At 40.5% G+C, this 19,118-nt stretch overlaps 1 protein-coding gene across 1 annotated transcript in view; it reads left to right on the top strand.

Moving 5' to 3' along the window:
* LOC124861351 (sodium/potassium-transporting ATPase subunit alpha-1-like) overlaps positions 1–15,539 on the top strand; it is a 30,224-nt gene extending 14,685 nt beyond the window's left edge. The window contains exons 3-23 of the mRNA XM_047354995.1: positions 2,069–2,128; positions 2,643–2,744; positions 2,858–2,959; positions 3,045–3,158; positions 3,245–3,379; positions 4,203–4,320; positions 4,468–4,736; positions 4,825–5,133; positions 5,494–5,628; positions 9,638–9,830; positions 9,915–10,090; positions 10,175–10,311; positions 10,700–10,850; positions 10,934–11,102; positions 11,177–11,331; positions 11,404–11,527; positions 11,614–11,759; positions 11,853–11,986; positions 12,864–12,965; positions 13,698–13,789; positions 15,325–15,539. Of these exons, the coding sequence (XP_047210951.1) occupies positions 2,069–2,128; positions 2,643–2,744; positions 2,858–2,959; positions 3,045–3,158; positions 3,245–3,379; positions 4,203–4,320; positions 4,468–4,736; positions 4,825–5,133; positions 5,494–5,628; positions 9,638–9,830; positions 9,915–10,090; positions 10,175–10,311; positions 10,700–10,850; positions 10,934–11,102; positions 11,177–11,331; positions 11,404–11,527; positions 11,614–11,759; positions 11,853–11,986; positions 12,864–12,965; positions 13,698–13,789; positions 15,325–15,353 (2,952 nt within the window). The 3' untranslated portion in view covers positions 15,354–15,539. The remainder of the gene's footprint in view (positions 1–2,068; positions 2,129–2,642; positions 2,745–2,857; positions 2,960–3,044; positions 3,159–3,244; positions 3,380–4,202; positions 4,321–4,467; positions 4,737–4,824; positions 5,134–5,493; positions 5,629–9,637; positions 9,831–9,914; positions 10,091–10,174; positions 10,312–10,699; positions 10,851–10,933; positions 11,103–11,176; positions 11,332–11,403; positions 11,528–11,613; positions 11,760–11,852; positions 11,987–12,863; positions 12,966–13,697; positions 13,790–15,324) is intronic.
* The last annotated feature ends 3,579 nt before the right edge of the window (positions 15,540–19,118 follow it).

Here is a 19,118-nt window from a genome sequence, read left to right on the forward strand (position 1 = left end):
TCTTTAAAAGCCATTTTGTGTTAGCCCACTCACTGAACCCCAACCGTCTTTGGACATCAGACATCTTTATGTAGCCCAGTTATCCCCTTTCAATTTTAAACCAAATTTTCAAGTTGTTTAAATGGAAGGCAATGTTGTCTTTCCTATCTATTGAACGAAATGTTGCTTCAGTATCAACACTGATCCTTGCCCATGGTCTTTCTGCAGGCGTCATTCGAAATTATAAGATAATAAAATTTCCATCTAGGTGACATATTAATTACTTTGAACATCTTAACTAGATGTCATAGACAACCAAGATGGTGATGGCAGCCTCAGAACTTTGCTCTCTCGTTTTCTGAGTGCTTTTGTGGTGTTCTCTGCTGACATTTGGCCTACAGGGGACCTTCCCCCCACCCTGAGCAAAATCCTCACCTGTCAAATCATCTGAATGGCTTCTACTATAGGTATGAAAAACAGCAGTTTATACATCAACCCAACTCCACATCCCATTGAGACACAAATTCGTGCTATAAACCAACCACCCCCCTACATTCAGATCCCCTACCTGCACTAAAGATCTCCGAGAAAGATGTAAATAGGATCTTTCAGGACCTGATAATGTCTCCCGATCAAGCCTGAGAGCCTGCCCAAACCAACTGGCACCCATCGTCACTGAGATCTTCAACAAGTCATCGGAGCTGTGTGATGTTCCATCCTGCTTCAAACGCTTCACCATCATCCCATTACCCAAGAAACCCACCATCACAGGATTAAACGACTACAGGCCTGTCGCCCTGATGTCTGTTGTCATGAAAACCTTTTAGGGACTGGGGTTAAAACACCTGAAGGACATCACAGACCCCCTGCTGCACTCCCCGCAGTTTGCTTACCCAGCAAACAGGTCAGCAGATGTAAATGTAGTCAATTTGGGACTAAACTTCATCCTGAGACATACACCAGGATCCTGTTTGTGGACCGCCCAGCAAAAAAGTCCCAGCCTCCACCTGTCAGTGAATCACCAGCTTCCTGAAGGACCGGCTGCAGTAGGTGAGACTGGGGAGTATCTTCTCCCGGATAAGATCAATAAGCACTGGCGTCCCCCAGGGGTGTGTTCTCTCCCCACTGCATTCCAGCGAATACGTCTGTGAAACTACTGAAGTTTGCATTTGTCACCACTGTCATTGGTCTAATCCAGAACAGTGACGAGTCTGCATACTGACAGGAGGTGGATTGGCTGGTACACTGGTGTGGTCAGAACCACTTTGAACTTAACCCAGTCAAGACTGTGGATATGATGATGGACCTTTGGAGAACATTATGGAAACTTTCAGTCCAAATAAATGCTTTTGAATGTTTTCCACCATGTATTAGTGATTCAAGGGCTCCAGATTTGATCTGTGGTTAAATAATTATGGCTTATCGAGCTGTGGTGAAACAGTAGTAAAAGCACAGATGGGTCTCTAGAGAAACAAATCTAGCCGACATGCTAATGATTATTGCCCAGTCATACAATTAACTTGAGGCATCAAAGTCCGGCTAAAGACAATAGAGGCTATTCCCATAGCAACATTATGCAACCTTTGGTTTAAATATATGTGACAAAATCTGAACGGAAAATGCTGAAAGGCTAAATATAGAGTCGGTTTGGTTTCATTTATTTAAACAGAAGTAGGAATTTCCAACCCTCAATTCAGCTAAGAGCTTGTGGTCGGCCATGCAAATAACATCAAAATTTGGCCAAAACATGAAAGCGAGCCAGGAGATGTCCTCAATCGGCCTGTAGAGAAGAAGAAAAAAAAGCAGCACTACTTTGGAGCATGTGATAACATATTATTCATGGCACATTTGGGACAAACAGAGATGGAGATGGTAACAACAGTGCAGTTATTACCATTTTCTTTTTCTCGTACTTGTCATCTTCCGCTTTATCCGGGACTGGGTTGCAGGGGCAGCAGACTCAGCAGAGACACCCAGACGTCCCTCTCCTTAGACACATCCTCCAGCTCCTTCGGGGGGAGCCCAAGTCTTCAGGATTTTGACGCAATGTCTGCCAATCTCATGTTTTTTTTTTCTCCTCCCACCATAGGATGATCACAAGCTGACATTGGATGAACTTCACAACAAATATGGCACGGACCTGTCGAGGGTGAGCAGGATTTGTTGTGATTCACACAGGTAGATGAGGCCAGAGTACAACCTCCAGGCAGAACCACACAGACAAACACTGCTGGAGCACATTTTGATATAATTATCCTGCAGGGTAGTGATGTAGTTCATGGGCAGAAGATTTAATAAAGTGTCTGTTTACCCAAATTGTAAAATGTTTTTTTGCAGTGAGATTAGTGGCAATACACAAAAAAAACAGAAACCTTGCTGCCACATCTTAGTTTTGTTAGATTATTCATGGTCTTCATTGTGCAATATACAGTTCCAGAGAGGCAACATGCTTCAGTCTGCCTGATAATCTGTTTAAACTTGATCTGTCTAAGTTTTCCTCAAAGCAAATACTTAATTTATGCCAGAACACTGTCCTCATTGACTTGGCTGGCCCTATCTGTTCAGAGAAAATTCCTGTAACCTTTTAACCTGTTAATCTTTGTCAATCTGCCAAAGAGATTTTGTAGACTTAAACCAACAAACTCAACTGTATGTCCTTCTAGGGTCTTTCTTCCTCCAGAGCAAAAGAGATTCTAGCCCAAGATGGTCCAAACGCCCTGACGCCTCCTCCAACGACACCAGAATGGGTGAAATTCTGCAAGCAGGTAGATCCAACAACAGGCCTGGCACAATTTTAACCGATGCAAATGCATTTTGATTTGCTGCACATGGCAGAAATGGATCAGTAGTTTTAATGTTCTCTTGATCTCTCTTCTAGCTATTTGGTGGTTTCTCCATGCTGCTGTGGGGTGGTGCATTCCTCTGCTTCCTCGCCTTCAGTATTCAGATTGCTACAGAAAATGAACCAGTAAATGATAATGTAAGAGGGTCACTGTTACTGTATGTAACAGTCATTTCCTGGTGCTCCAGAGACACAATGAAAAGTCCTATCTTTCTCCCTGCAGTTGTATTTGGGTATTGTACTGGCTGTTGTCGTCATCGTCACTGCTTTCTTCTCCTACTACCAAGAAGCCAAGAGCTCCAAGATCATGGAGTCCTTTAAGAATCTGGTTCCACAGGTGAGAGGTCCCTGCCTCCACAGGCCTTAAATGTCACTGCCCACTACAGTCCGGATTTTAGTTCAACACTTTCTTTGTTTTCATAGCAAGCCCTGGTAATCCGTGATGGGGAGAAGAAGAGTATCAACACTGAGGAGGTGGTGGTCGGTGATTTGGTAGAGGTGAAAGGTGGAGACAGGATTCCTGCTGATCTCAGGATAGTCTCTGCTCAAGGCTGCAAGGTCTGTATCGTCAATCTATATGCATATCACTTAACAGTTGGCATGAGGTGCTCACTGTCCTCTTCACTATATGTGGCCGACATCTGGCCATGTTTGTAGTGTAAACCTTTTAACTTTTGCTTTGACAAGATATGGGTAATTTTAAGCAAGTCTCTATTTTGTTGCAGCCATTTCCTGATATAATGATCCATACACATTTTCCTTAGTTGAGTTGTAAAATCTCTTGTCTTTACCATTTTGAAGAGTGGCTATAAGAGGTAGGCCTTTGAGTCGTGCCATTTTGTCCTTAGGGAGGTGAGGAGACATATATTTCTAATTAACAGCTTCTTAACTCTACCTAAATACAAAGATAATTGAGTTACATTTATACTGTATTCACACCACCAAAATTACCACCAAATCATTGAATTCTGGCTTTCCAATCACTTCCTAGGCTGCAGGTATATAAAGTTTGATGTGGAGACTTTATATTATAGCCTGCACAGAGTCCTGACCTCACCATTCTTCAACAATTTTGGCTGCAATTCTGGTTTTCTCATCTAACTATGGACACACTACTAAACTTGTGGAAGATGTTTACAGAATAGTTGAAGTTGCTATTGCTGGCAATGGTAGGTTCATCAACAAATTGGACCTTATAGATCAATAATAGGATGTGAGAATAGGATTGGCAATATAATGTCAGTTACAGGAATTCATAGGGGTCCCAATAACATGGCACTAATTATGTAAAAAATAAAACAAAAGCAGCTGTGGTTTGTTGTCCCAAAGTCATCTTGTTCCTTCCTCTGTCATCCTCATGTATTCCTGTTCTATTTGTCAGGTGGACAACTCCTCACTGACTGGTGAATCAGAACCCCAAACTCGTTCCCCAGATTTCTCCAATGACAACCCACTGGAGACCAAGAACATTGCGTTCTTCTCCACCAACTGTGTTGAAGGTACTGATGAAGCCCTTAGAAATATAACCCTATATTTATGATATATGTCAGATTTCTGGTGGTATGTGAGGTTCAAAGACATTCAACAAAAGTAGCTGAATCACATCCTTAAAGTATAACTTTATAATTTTCCTTTTTGATGTTCAGGAACTGCCATAGGAATTGTCATCAACACCGGAGACCGTACCATTATGGGTCGTATTGCCACCTTAGCTTCCAGTCTGAAGGTTGGAAAAACTCCCATCGCCATTGAGATTGACCATTTCATCCACATCATCACTGCCGTGGCCATCTTTCTTGGTGTCACTTTCTTTATCCTATCCATGATCCTTGGATACACCTGGCTGGAGGCTGTGATTTTCCTCATCGGCATCATTGTGGCTAATGTGCCAGAAGGTCTACTGGCTACTGTCACTGTGAGTCTTAATGTCCCTTAATATCATCCTCTTAGTCTACAAACATGTCAGAAGATTTGATCTGTAAAGAGTTGATTTTTTTCTCCAGGTGTGTCTGACTCTGACTGCTAAGCGTATGGCCAGGAAGAACTGCCTGGTGAAGAACCTGGAAGCTGTCGAGACTTTGGGCTCCACCTCCACGATCTGCTCAGACAAGACCGGCACCCTGACCCAGAACAGGATGACCGTGGCCCACATGTGGTTCGACAGCCAGATCCACACAGCTGACACCACGGAGGACCAGAGCGGCACCTCATTCGACAGGAGTTCAGCGACCTGGCCATTTCTGGCCAGGGTCGCCGGACTCTGCAATCGAGCCGTCTTTCTGGCTGAGCAGAGCAACGTCCCTATTTTGAAGGTGAAATGCTAGTGTAGCTACTAGGGATCTCTGAGTCTTGGTTGTTACCCAGAAGTGCTTTTCTTTAATTTAATCCAGCAGCACACCCGGATGCATCTTCTGTAATAGTGTGACAATATGAAAAGTGTGGCAATGTTATGACTTGGCAAGAGGCTTCTAGGATACAACAAACTGAGAGAGCAGCCAGATTTAACAAGAAATTGTAATGAAAGTACTTAGTATTAATAAAGTTCAGAAATATATACCTAATATACTATTTAAACCCCATTTCAAACAGCAATGGCATGTATTTAAATTTGTACCTGAAACTGTAAATTATCAGTAATATATTACAAACTTGGTATGCCCTCTTTTACACAGAGAAGTGTGGCTGGTGACGCCTCAGAAGCTGCCTTGCTCAAGTGTATTGAGCTATGCTGCGGCTCTGTTGAGGACATGAGAGAGAAGTACCCAAAGGTTGCTGAGATTCCATTTAACTCCACCAATAAATACCAGGTAAACCATCGCTCAGGTCTAGATTATTTAGCTGTCATTAAAATTATTGTGCCTTGCAAAAGTATTCAATTCCCTTGAATGTTTTCACAAGTTTAATGTTAAAACAGCAGGAATTTTATCTTGATTTTTTTGGGTGAGACCTACACAAATAAGCACATTATTGGGAAATGAAAACAAAAAGCTTAAACTCAGTCAGATCGCATCCATTCATCCATTGTCTACATCTGCTTATGAATGTGTTGTGGGGGGGACCATCACAGGGCAACACAGAGACACACAGCACAAACACACACTTTAGAGAGGCTAATTAACCCAACAATCATGTTTTATGAGTACCCGGAAAGAACTCACACATGCATGGGGAAAACATGCAAACTCCTATAAAGCATCTGTACACATCAGTTTTCAGGATTTGCCATAGACTGTCAGTTGGATGTAGGTCTAGACTTTGACTAAGTCATTCAAACTCATTAATGTGCTTTGAACTATTTAATTGTAGCCATGGGTGTATGTTTGGGGTCATTGTGTTACTCGTTTGCTTTTTTATGTCCATTCTTCATTTTCTCCATCCCTTCTTCTGTTTTTCATTCTTTACACCATTAATTGCCCTTTCCTCCTGACTTTCTTCATTGCATCCTTCTGTAATTTACTGTGACCCTCTCTTTCTCTTCTCTTCCATCTTTTCTGGCTTAACCCCTTATGTTATTTATTTTATACTACACTGTCTTTTCTTCATCCATTTCTTCTTTTTGTCCTTCCTTCTTCCTTCCTTGTGTCCTTTCTTTTGTTTATTATTCATACATTCCATTCGTCATTATGTCAGTCCTTCCTTGTTGTCAGTCCATTGTTGTTTCAGGTTATATATGTTATATATATGCCCACCACATTATAAATATTTATCATAAACTGGTTCTTGTTCTTTTTTTTGTTAACCGCGTCCTGTTCGGCAGAGTAGCACTCAGAATTGTTGTCAGAGTACCAAGAAGAAGCCCAACAGATTTACTTTAACAAGGGGAACATTACGGTTAACGCTTTGATGCTCTGCTTGATATTTATAAAATAAACTTTATTAGAAACTGCTTTGGGATTATTTCAATTGTTACGGAGACAGAGACAGAAATGAAAAGGAAAAACCACCCCGCAGCCACAGTGCAGCGACAAGCCCACAGGCACCGCCGTCTATATAACATATAGGAGATAGGGTAGGATTAGGATTTGTCGATAGCCAGTTAGCAGAAGTTGCCAAGGCCACATTGGGGTGCCAGATTTAGAAAAACAATAAATGTTGTGGTTCAGGCAGTTGTGAATTTCCAACTACCTTAAGAGTTTTACTGGTATGTCTCAATTGCGAATCCAAATAGCCAAATTTCTGGTACTTTCCCCAGATCTCGTGCGTACAACTTCTCTAAGGTTGTATCCTTTATCCTCTGAGTCCAACCGCTGCCGGGCTGCAATTCTGTTCAAGAATCGTATCCAGCTTGCGAATGGAATACTTTGAACAGCCGCCCACGTTTTGCAAATCACTCAATAAGCCTGGTAACCACCAATTCCAAAAAGCAGAAATCCTGTTATCGGAAGTCCAAATATGTACACATCTTCTACGTCCTCGATCGACATCGTAGTCAGGCACACAATCTTCCACTGCTGCCAAGAATCCATTGTGTATCCAGAGAAAAACGTCCCGTCTGGACAAGAGGGTTATCCTTTACCCTGTCTTCCTGTCGAAGAAATTTGATCAATTACGTTGAGAGACCAGCTGACAAAATCCATAATTTACAAGTGTGGAGGATATGCAAAGCGAGGCTCTGAGAAAAATACAGACAAAAGCAGACGCAGGGATCAGCAGGGAGGGAGGGAGAGAGAGAGATAAAACACGTGTCTTCCACCGAGAGCAAGCAAGAAAACAAAAAAATGAAGTTATGGTGAAAGTTGTGGTATAGTTTTGTTAAATCTGCCAATCTAGGAGAAACATTAATACCCAACAATGTAATATTCCCTGACTGTAGTTATGTATTAAGGGAATTGTTGAAAGAACAATTACTTGGAAAAACTGTTGATTTTAACCAATTTATAGAATAATCTAAAACTCTTGAGAAATAATTTATCAATCCAATTATCTGAGAGACAGGTTTGTGAATACTGGAGAAAAAGTAATACATCATCCCCATAAAGACCAATTTTCATTCAGTTCAATAATCATCCATTTTATGCCTTTAATATCTTTAGTTTGCCTGATTGCTGTCAATAAAAATGGCAAATAATGAGGGGGAAAGTAGGCATCCCTGGCTGATGCCCCTCGAAAGATAGAAGCTGGAAGATGTTTGGTTATTTGTCCTGATGCATGTTTCTCGGGAACTGTATAATATTTATATAATATTTTTACCAGTTTATGAAAGAGTTTCCAAAACCAAATTTAGTCAAGGTTGCAAACAAGAATTTCCAGTTAACTTATCAAATCCCTTTTCTGCATCTAGAGGTAATATATTAATCTCAATATTTTTATTGTAGGAATAGTCTATTAAAATAAGTAATCTGCATGAATTTGTGGATAAATGCCTCCCTTTTCCTGCAACATTCTTTGGAAAATTGGACCTCAAATATTACAGAATTCTTTGTAGAACTCTGTTGAACTCTGCTCTGTTCTCTCAAACCCCCAGTCGGCTGTGGCAGATGGCCGCGCACACTGTGCCTGGTTCTGCTGGAGGTTTCTTCCTGTTAAAAGGAAGTTTTTCCTCTCCACTGTCGCTACATGCATGCTCAGTATGAGGGATTGCTGCAAAGTCAATGCCAGTGACTGTCCACTGTCTCTACATGCTCATCCAGGAGGAGTGACTGCTACAAGTCTCTGACTCGATGCAATCTGTTAGGTTTCCTTAGATAGAAAAACGTTTTATCCAATTTGAATAAATAACTGAATCTGACTGCACTATTCAATGGTTAGGATTAATTGGAATGTATGTACCTGACTTTTGTGAAGTGCCTTGAGACGACATGTGTTGTGAATTGGCGCTATATAAATAAACTGAATTGAATTGTTGGGAATCCATCTGGGCCTGGAGCCTTTTTATTCGGTATGCTTCTGAGAGCTTCTTGGAATTCAGCTGAAGTTAGTGGTACATCCAGGGCGATCGCTTGATTATCTGATAATTTAGGTTTAAGTGTTACTTTATCCAGAAATTAATCAATGTCGTTATCTGATGGCTCAGTCTGTGGTGAGTGTAAAGCTTTGTAAAAATCTCCGAAAGCGCTGCTTATTCTTTCAGGATTATAAACTATATTCCATGTCGAGTCTTTAACAGCAAATATAGTTGTCTTTTCTGTATTTATTTTTAGCTGGTTAGCTAAAAAGCTACCTGATTTACTGCCATGTTTAAAGTTTTGTATTTAAAGTCTAGTTTTGCTTAATATAGTTTCCCAGCATTTCCTCTTCCTGGGAAGCTTAGCAGTTTAATGGTTTCTTCTAATTCCTGAATACATTTGTTTTCTTTTTTCTTCTTATATGATGAGAGTGAACATAAACTGATTCTTAATTTCAGTATTTAGATTTTAATTGTTAAAAAGGACTGAAATCCTGGAATTTTGAGTCTGGAATTTTTACATGATAAACGTGTAGAAACCTTGTAAGCCACCAGCAGGGTTTCTTCCAGACTTGCCCTGTATTTAGCTCTATTAATCTTCCATCAGAGAAGATCATCCACACAGCATGATGCTGCCACCACCTGAATGTGCACTCCACAGCTTTTTGAGTTTTATTTGTAAAATATTTTGAAAACTTTCTTCACATTTTGTTTTTCTTTGTGTTGGTCTAACACATACAATCTATATAAAATATACTGTTTGTGATTGTAGCAAGACAAAATGTGCAGAAGTTTAGAGGGTATGAACCACTTTTGCCCCCTTGTGTTCAGGTTGGATGCTGTTAATGACGCCATCCTGTTTTTGAACTTTTTATTGACTTTTGCATAAATCAGTGGTGGCTCTTGGATTCAGCTTCTCCCCCTTCCAACAGCTCTCCATCCACAAGAACCAGACGCCTGGGGAAACCAAGCACCTGCTGGTGATGAAAGGAGCCCCAGAGAGAATTCTGGACCGCTGCTCCACCATTGTGCTGCAGGGCAAAGAACAGCCTCTGGACAATGAGATAAAAGATGCTTTCCAGAATGCCTATGAAGAGCTGGGAGGACTTGGAGAAAGAGTTCTTGGTATAACACAGATCAATACTGTTGAATTTTTTAATAAACATCAGGAGAAAGCTGAGTTCTAATTTACATTTTTGTTTTATTCAGGTTTCGGCCATTTCAACCTGCCTGACGACCAGTTCCCAGAGGGCTTTGCTTTTGATATTGAGGAAGTGAACTTCCCAACTGAGAACCTGTGCTTCATTGGCCTCATGGCCATGATCGACCCTCCCCGTGCCGCTGTGCCCGATGCTGTGGGAAAATGCAGGAGCGCAGGAATCAAGGTTCTATGAATAAAATTTGTTGCCCCATGTACGTTGGAAAATGAGCTGTAGTTCTAAAGTTTCCTGTAATCTCCTTCCTCTCAGGTAATCATGGTGACAGGTGACCATCCCATCACTGCCAAGGCCATCGCTAAGGGCGTAGGTATCATCTCAGAAGGCAATGAGACTGTTGAGGACATTGCTGCTCGCCTGAAAGTTCCTGTTTCAGAAGTCAACCCCAGGTCAGTCCTTTCATCAAAGCTTTATTTATTTAAGATTCTCCTTGAGGTTGTTTTAGCTCTAAAACCAGCACTGATATTTATCAAATTATAGCAGTTCTGGATAGCAAAGCTGGGCCACCCACTTAGCCAAAAAGGTTCTTCCTGTTAATTCACTGCAAGACAAATAAATATTAGAGTGGGTCTGAGCTTATTGCTTTGCTGTTCCTTGATCAGCAAGTTTAGCTTGTGAGTGAAGATCAGCAATGTATGCATGCATTAAAAAGACTTTTATGCAACATTTCATAGATCTTTGAACACAATCTCAAATCTACACAATCACAATCTTTATTTTCTGCCATTAGAAAGCTGTTTTTGTCATTAAGGTGTTTGGCTGTGATTTCTTCAACAGGGATGCCAAAGCTTGTGTCGTTCATGGTGGAGAGCTAAAAGACATGGCGGCAGATCACCTTGATGAGATCCTAAAGTACCACACGGAAATAGTCTTTGCCAGAACCTCCCCCCAGCAGAAGCTGATCATCGTGGAGGGTTGCCAGAGACAGGTGAGCGTCGGCAAGCCAAAGATGTCTGAGAGATTATCTCGGATGTTCGTCCATGTTTTAACAGCACTCTGCCTGCTCTGCAGGGAGCCATTGTGGCCGTGACAGGTGACGGTGTAAATGACTCTCCAGCTCTAAAGAAAGCTGACATCGGTGTTGCCATGGGTATCGCTGGGTCTGATGTCTCCAAGCAGGTGGCTGACATGATCCTATTGGACGACAACTTTGCCTCCATTGTTACTGGAGTGGAAGAAGGTAAGATGAGTGAAAACATGATAATTTAGATCGTTGCAACTTCAAATATTTTTACCAGTATATTTGTTCGTCAGGTCGTCTGATCTTTGACAACTTGAAGAAATCTATTGCCTACACCCTGACCAGTAAGATCCCCGAGATGTCACCCTTCCTCCTTTTCGTCATTGCAAGCATCCCTCTGCCTCTGGGAACTGTCACTATCCTCTGTATCGATCTGGGAACAGACATGGTGAGTTTTATGAGAACTTTGTTAGTTCAAACCGATTACTTCAGGAACTGCAAGTTACTTCTTCTTCCCCAGATTCCTGCCATCTCCCTCGCTTATGAAGCTGCTGAGAGCGACATCATGAAGAGACAGCCCCGAAATTCCAAAACAGACAAACTGGTGAATGAGAGACTTATAAGCATGGCCTACGGACAGATTGGTAATAATCTGAATCAGCTTGGCATATTTGTGAAACAGAAGACTTTATCTGTAGACGTGCTTTTAATAGTTTCTCCCTTTCATTAGGTATGATGCAGGCCACAGCTGGGTTCTTCACATACTTTGTGATTATGGCTGAAAATGGCTTCCACTACATGGACCTCATTGGAATCAGGGTCTTTTGGGATAACAAGTCTATACAGGATCTGGAAGACAGCTATGGACAGCAGTGGGTCAGTGACCCCTGTGATCTCTTGCGTATCTGTTTTCAGTTATTGTTTGATCTCACTTTCATAGATTCTGTTTTCCTTCCTTCTGTCCTCCAGACATACCAGGATAGAAAGATCATCGAGTTCACCTGCCACACAGCGTTCTTTACCAGCATTGTGGTTGTGCAGTGGGCCGATCTGATTATCTGTAAGACCAGGATGAACTCTATTGTACAGCAAGGAATGAGCAAGTATGTGCAAAAAAACATATACTTTAAGTTAAAGCCACTAAAATATAAAGATGAAACACATCAAAACATATATTAAAAATAGGCATGCTCAGGTTTGTATGTATTTGTGTATTAAAACCTCAGAGTGTTTCTCTATTACTTGAGGGATCCCCCAGAGCTCAGTTCTTGGGACTCTCTTGATTTAACTCCATATGTTTCTTCTGGCAGTCATAAGAGAACACAACAGTATGCATTTGATATGCTAATCTTTATCACCACATGTTGCTGTATCTGTTAGGTGTTTGCCTAATTGCATAGATGATATAAAGGTGTGTCAGGATTTCTTAGAGTTAAAGGAGAACAAATAAATGATTACTGTAATTGGAAATGGGATACAGAAGAAGGATACAGTGGTTGTATTTAGGGACACCTTTCTTGAAAGAGAAAAAGATGTAAGAAACCTTGGAATCAAGGATCTCAGTTTTAGTAAGAAATCTCCACAAGGTAGCATTACCACCTATGTTTGGAACATGCCATGTGAAATTGTGAACAAAAAATTTATACAAGAGCATATTAATCCTACAATCAAATCCCTCCACTAGCTTTCTGTAGCCTTCAGAATTGGTTTTAAGATTTTATTATTGGTTTTGATTGTATCCATAGCATTGCCCCCCATATATTATTGACTTGATTACCAGGTATGTTCCAATTATCCTTAGGGTCATTTAATGGCAGATCATGCCTAAGACCAAATGAGCAGGGCAGCTTGTAGTTGTTAGGTCCTCAAGTTCTGGATCTCTGTCCTTGATACTCTGGGAGCTCTTGATTCCTTTACAACTTAAAAAGAGTATGAAAACCATTGCATATTTTATCTTATATATTATTTTTCTCCTAACAGGAACCGCGTCCTAATCTTTGGTCTCTTTGAGGAGACAGCTCTTGCTGCTTTCCTGTCATACTGTCCAGGCATGGATGTCGCCCTCAGAATGTACCCTCTCAAGTGAGTAAAACTTACACCCACACAATTCTTCATTCAGCTGTATTTATTGCTACACATATGTGCCTTTTGTTCATAAAAATTGTAAAGCATAATCCCCATTAAAGCAGTTTTACTGCTAATTTCTGCTTTCAGAGGTTTTCTTGTTCCAATCAAAAATCGTTTCAAGATGCTTGTTTTCCAGGATTGACTTCTACCTCAGAGCTGTTTTTTTTTTCTTTGATATGTTTTATAATGAGAGAAGTGGTTATTATCTCTTGACTGAAATAATTTCCACTTCAGATGCAGAATGAGGAGCTTCAGTTCTAATGAGATTCTTTGAGGAAAAACAGAAAGCAGAGAAGACATATGAGGCTCATTAGCTCACGAGTTAAACTCACTCCTTCATATTACTTTCCTTCTGTCTTTCATCTTTGTCCTTTCCACACATTTCTGTTTCTCTGCTCAGGCTTGCATCTTTTCTGGATCTGTAACAAACTCCTTGCTGGGGTATAAATCTGCATCCCAGTGAGGTTTATTTGCATGAAGGACAGCATTAGCAGAGGAACAGGCCCAGAATGCTCCAGATTTGCTTAAGTTTTCATTATTTAAGCTACTCCTGCCACAAAAAAAAAAGCTTTTAGAAGAACGTCAGCGACTCATAAAGGCTCAGAATAGTCCTCTCGTGCCTTTTTTTGTTAGTTTTTTTTTTGTCACATTCCAGTTTCAATTCTCTCTGTTTGTCCAATACTTCAGGCCTTCTTGGTGGTTCTGCGCTTTCCCATATGGCCTAATCATCTTCGTTTATGATGAAGTAAGAAGATATATCCTCAGACGCAATCCAGGAGGTAAGACTTTTAATTCTTTACCTACATTGTCAATTGTTATTGATATTTGGACTTACTGTATGTTATTCAACACTGACACAAAAATGTACATTATGAGCAGGAACTACTGCTGCCTCTGTTTGTGCTACTTCTATTCCTAGCTCTGTAGTTGTGTCTAATGTTGCAGCCACAACTGCTTCCCCACACAGACAACTAAACTGCAGCAGATGGCAGTGGCCCCGTGGGAGTTGAACCCTTAACCCTGCCATTGTTAATGCCTCGTTTCACCCACGAGGCTCGGGAGGGCCTATATGCAGGGCCTGGCTTTGATTAAGCTGCTTTTCTATTGGTTTCCCTGTGTTTTTGTCAGAGTCGCTATATCTGAGCCTCACAGCATAGATCATTGAGCACACCGCTGCCCATCCATGGCGAATAATGCGTTAGCATCACACAGATAAAAATAGATTTGGCTGACATATTTTCCAACAACTTCTGCTTTCTCTGTGGGCCGTGTTTTCACATTGTCTGATGGCTGTTTGAAGATACATGTCCTAGTGATTTCAGACAGCCATCTCTTTTTCACATTCTGACAACACTCTGTTACAACTGCAAACTTAAATTTATTTTATTGGGATTTTATAATAGATCAACACCAGTTGGAAAAATAACTCAAGCTCACGTCTCTGAACACATTTCAAATAGATTTAGGTTTGGACTTTGTCTAGGCAATTCAAACATATAAATATGCTTTGATCTAAAGCATTCCACGGTAGTTGTGGCTGAATGTCCTGCAGGACCTTTAGCTTTACCCATCTTCCCATCAACTCAGACCAGCTTCCCTGTCCATGCTCAAGAGAAGCATCGATGACGCCACCACCACGCACTACCATGGGAAGGTGATGTTCAGGGTGATGTGCAGAGTTAGTTTTTACCTCACAGACCGTTTTGCATGTAGGGCAAAAAAACAATAATTTTCTTCCGAAGGTTTCACTGTATTTTATTTAGGGCTGTCAGAGTAGAGGGAGTAAATAGACAATAAAGATTTTTATTTGTACAAAAAATGCATTTAGCATTATCCACCCTCCCATCAGCTCTGACAAGCTTCTTTGTCCAGGCTGAGCCAAAGCAACCAAATTAGAAAATCAATTAACAGTTGACTTTAGAGTGTATTTTGACCTCTATGAAAAGTTCTCCCCTCTTCCAAGGCGTAGTAGTCTAAGGTCAGACCCATCTAGTCATTGTCTTTCTTTCTGAATAATGATGAATATTTAACTTGCTATATTCTTGAAAAGGCCACATCGTCTCCTGTCCCTCAAGGATGTCATCACCATAAAATGTTATGACTACTTTGTCTTTAATTTAGGACATATTTTGCTCCCCAGTTAGGTTTTTATTCTTTGAATCACTGCCATTCAGCATGAAGGATGAACTCATCCTGTCAGCCTTTTTGAGATCCACCAAGTTTGCCTTCTTTCTGTTCAACCTCTGATTTTTTAACAGAAATAGTTTCAAGGCCAAACAACCCACTGTTAATTGTGTTAACTTTATTTTTTTAGGTTGGGTGGAGCAGGAGACATACTACTGAGTGAGCCAGAAGAAGAAAGCACATTTCATCGTTATTTGCTTCCATGTTACATATTTGTTTGAAATGCCAGAGCCAACAAACACAAAAGAACACCAAGTCTTGATAAATTAAGTGTATCTTAATAAATTAAGTGTATCTTAATTTGTCATTCACAATAAAACGTGTCTATGACATTGTACCCTGAAACTGCTCGTGTCAGCCACTTTGTTTTTGTTCTTTCAAATGAGGGTTTCCATGCAGCCTGGGAAAGGATCCATCCATCCATCCATCCATCCATCCATTAAGCTAGCAGGCTAATACATCCATCCATATATCCATCCATCCATCCACATCCATCCATCCATTAGGCTAGCAGGCTAATCAATCCATCCATCCATCCACCAATCCATTAAGCTAGCATGCTAATCCATCCATCCATCCATCCATCCATTAAGCTAGCAGGCCAATCCACCCATCCATCAATTAAGCTAGCAGGCCAATCCATCCATCTATCCACATCCATCCATCCATTAGGCTAGCAGGCTAATCAATCCATCCATCCACCAATCCATTAAGCTAGCATGCTAATCCATCCATCCATCCATCCATCCATTACGCTACCAGGCTAATACATCCATCCATCCATTAAGCTAGCAGGCTAATACATCCATCCATCCATCCATCAATTAAGCTAGCAGGCTAATACATCCATCCATCCATTAATAATACAAATCTAAATCTTCAACAATGAAATGCCTTTTTGTCACGGTTTACTTGATATCGGACCCCAGAATGCAGACGAGCAAAAACCTCACTCACAGCAGGATGCAGGAACAAAACAACGGACGGGCAGACGAGACAGGCATGGCATGATCCGAAAACAAGATCAAAACTTGACATGAGCAGGAGAACAAGACATGAGAATCAAAGCTAGACATGAGCATGAGAGTGAAAGATGTTTCCGCCAAGACAAACAGAGCAGGTGTGAATATATCGAGTGAAAACCAGGTGGAGCAAGGGGACAGATTAACTTGGACAGGTGAGCCGAATAAACTTAATTGACAGACAGAACAAAACGTGGCTGCGGCAAAAACAGAGACTCTAATATACAAACTTGAAAACCATGAAGCTAAAGCATAACCAGATCCGAAAACCAAACTTAACAAAACATGAACAAGACGACAAAACTAAAGCATGACCAGGAAAATAACAGAAGCATGATTCAAAATCTAAGAAGAATAATAACAAAAGAACGAGTCAAAACCTTAGCTGTGAAAAACATAAGAAGAAACCAAAAACCAAACAACCCTACATCATGACACCTTTTACTATGGCTTTATATATGATGTCCTTTATATTTAATCGGCAGCATTCCTGCTTACATTATTGACCTACCCATTGATCATTTTGGTCTGCACTGGGGCACCACGATCTCAGGAAAACATGATGTTTTACTATTTCGTAATGGTTTTATTACAGATTTGTTACATCTATTAAATGTTTGTATTTTTTCCATGTTTACATTAAAATACATTTTTGTACATCAGCTTAAATTAATCCACAATTGATTGAGCCAGAAACATTAAAGGTAAACCATATGAGAAAGAAAAACCCAGCTGGCCTAAAGTGCTTCTGATTACATCTTGATTTTTTTGCACAATGCTCTTTATGTAAAATCTTGCACTGAGACATTTTTAGCATTTCTGACTGCTTTGAAGCGGAATTTTAAAAACACTAATCTCTACTCTGATGAGATTTTGCTTTTACCCTTTTACACGCGAATGGTTTGCTTACTTTGACAAAGTGTACAAAAAAAGCAAAAGCATCACTAACAAAATTAAAGAGACCTCTAAAAGTTAAAGAGTAGTAGTAAGTGTATACATATATAAACTGTTGGGTGAGATAATTGAACACTTTCTATGGACGTATTGCTAAATGGCCTTTCCTGTATATAATCATTTTGTCTTTTGTATTTGTTCTTCTGTCCATGGTGTCTGATATGTTCTGCTCTTTTTGTTGTGTAACAATTTTAAAATTTGGAGAGTGAAATAGATGAGCTCCACCCTTATCTTGTCTGATCTTTATGCCTGTAATGTGATTTTGCTGTCTTTCCAATGATTCCTGTGTATGTGTTTCGGGTTGTCTACTCTTACTTGCCTCATTGTGGATCTGTTCGAGACTGAGACAAGACATGATGTCCGAAATCCATTACAGAGATTAGGCAAACAGTTCCCACTTCATTAAAATCATTGTGTGTGGGGGGGGGGTAAATACTTTATAAAACTACAAAAGTTGTTTAGTTGGTTATTTACCTTTCACAGTCAGGTGAACAGCACTTAGGGTGTTTCCCAGAACATTCAATGTAGCACATACATACAGCCCGGTATCCTGCATCTTACAGTAGAGACCCTTCAGTGTGTAGTTACCTTCTCAGTCCTGAAATACCAAATGACACCTGTCAGGTTCCAAGGGAACCCCATCTGTGGGAGCTCTCAAAGATATCATTAAGCTTCTTCCTGTCTTTCTCCCAAGAAACCTCAGTTAAAGGCATGCCCCAGATTTTGCCTGAGAAGGCGGCATCCTCTCCACGATCTACACACAGCGACAAAGGCTTGATAAGAAATCGTGGCTTATCATTTGATGTTAAATCAAACTCTTTTAGTTTTTCATTTGCTTGACTCTTCCACTTGTGCTCTCCATTCAATCATTCCTTCTCATTTGCACGATTTTCCGGCATGTTGTAGCCATTTTGGCTTTCCCCAAAGTCTCCATTTTCCTTTATGTAGGTTTTTCCTATGCTGTTTCTAGCCTGACCAGCATTTTCTTGAGTTACTCCAGTAATGGTCAACAAGTACGTTGTTCCCTCTTCAGAAATCTTGTATTGTCCTTCAGACAAGAATTGGGCATTTTTACGTTTCCTGATGACATCTGGTCGAGGGTCTCCATCAATTTGGCACCTCAGGCTTGCATCTGTTGTGCCACGACAGGGCCTAACCCAAAACACGAGGTGCACCACCAAGAATATTCATGATAATGTCAACTGTTGTCCAGCTTGAATGAAGAGCTGTCTTTTTCCCATGTTTTCCCAAAGTTAGCTTCTTATCTTTGGTGAGCAGTTGTTAGATAAAGATTCGGTTCGATTTATTGATTAGTCCCTGACCAATCAATAGCTACAACTCTTTTGAATATTTAATCCTTAGTTTTCCTCATCCAAATTGCAAAGCACTAAAACCACTTCTGTTTGTTGTTTTGTACCATCCACCGGGCCCTTATTCAGATCAGTTCTCAGACTTCATATGTGATTTAGTGTTAAATACCGATAAGGTCATTATAGAGGGGGGTTTTAACATTCATGTTGACACTGAAATTAATAGCCTAAATATACCCTTTAATGCTATCTTAGACTCAATTGGCTTTGCTCAAAGCATCTGCAAACCTACCCACCTTTGTCTTATTTAGGTTTAGGTTTAGGTTTACCTTTCCACCATGCACAGGTAGAAGAATGGTAAGGGATGGAAAAAAAAATCTCTCGCAAGTTGCAAAGATAGTGGTATTGTGATGCCATTAAGTCAATTAGACATCATCTGCACACTAATTAGTTGTTTGAGAGGCATGCTTGTCTTATTTTTACAAATGTAAACATGGAGCTTGCTGAACTTTAACCATATTCTTAAAGTTGAACAGAAACCATATCCTTTGGTCGGATGGGATGGGATAAGACTGAAATTTTCACCATCAAAGACTCCAAGTGGGTCTGGCTTGAAAGAAAGGACAAAAATGTGGAAA

The sequence above is a fragment of the Girardinichthys multiradiatus genome, chromosome 24, assembly GCF_021462225.1.
Source record: "Girardinichthys multiradiatus isolate DD_20200921_A chromosome 24, DD_fGirMul_XY1, whole genome shotgun sequence".
NCBI lineage: Eukaryota > Metazoa > Chordata > Actinopteri > Cyprinodontiformes > Goodeidae > Girardinichthys > Girardinichthys multiradiatus.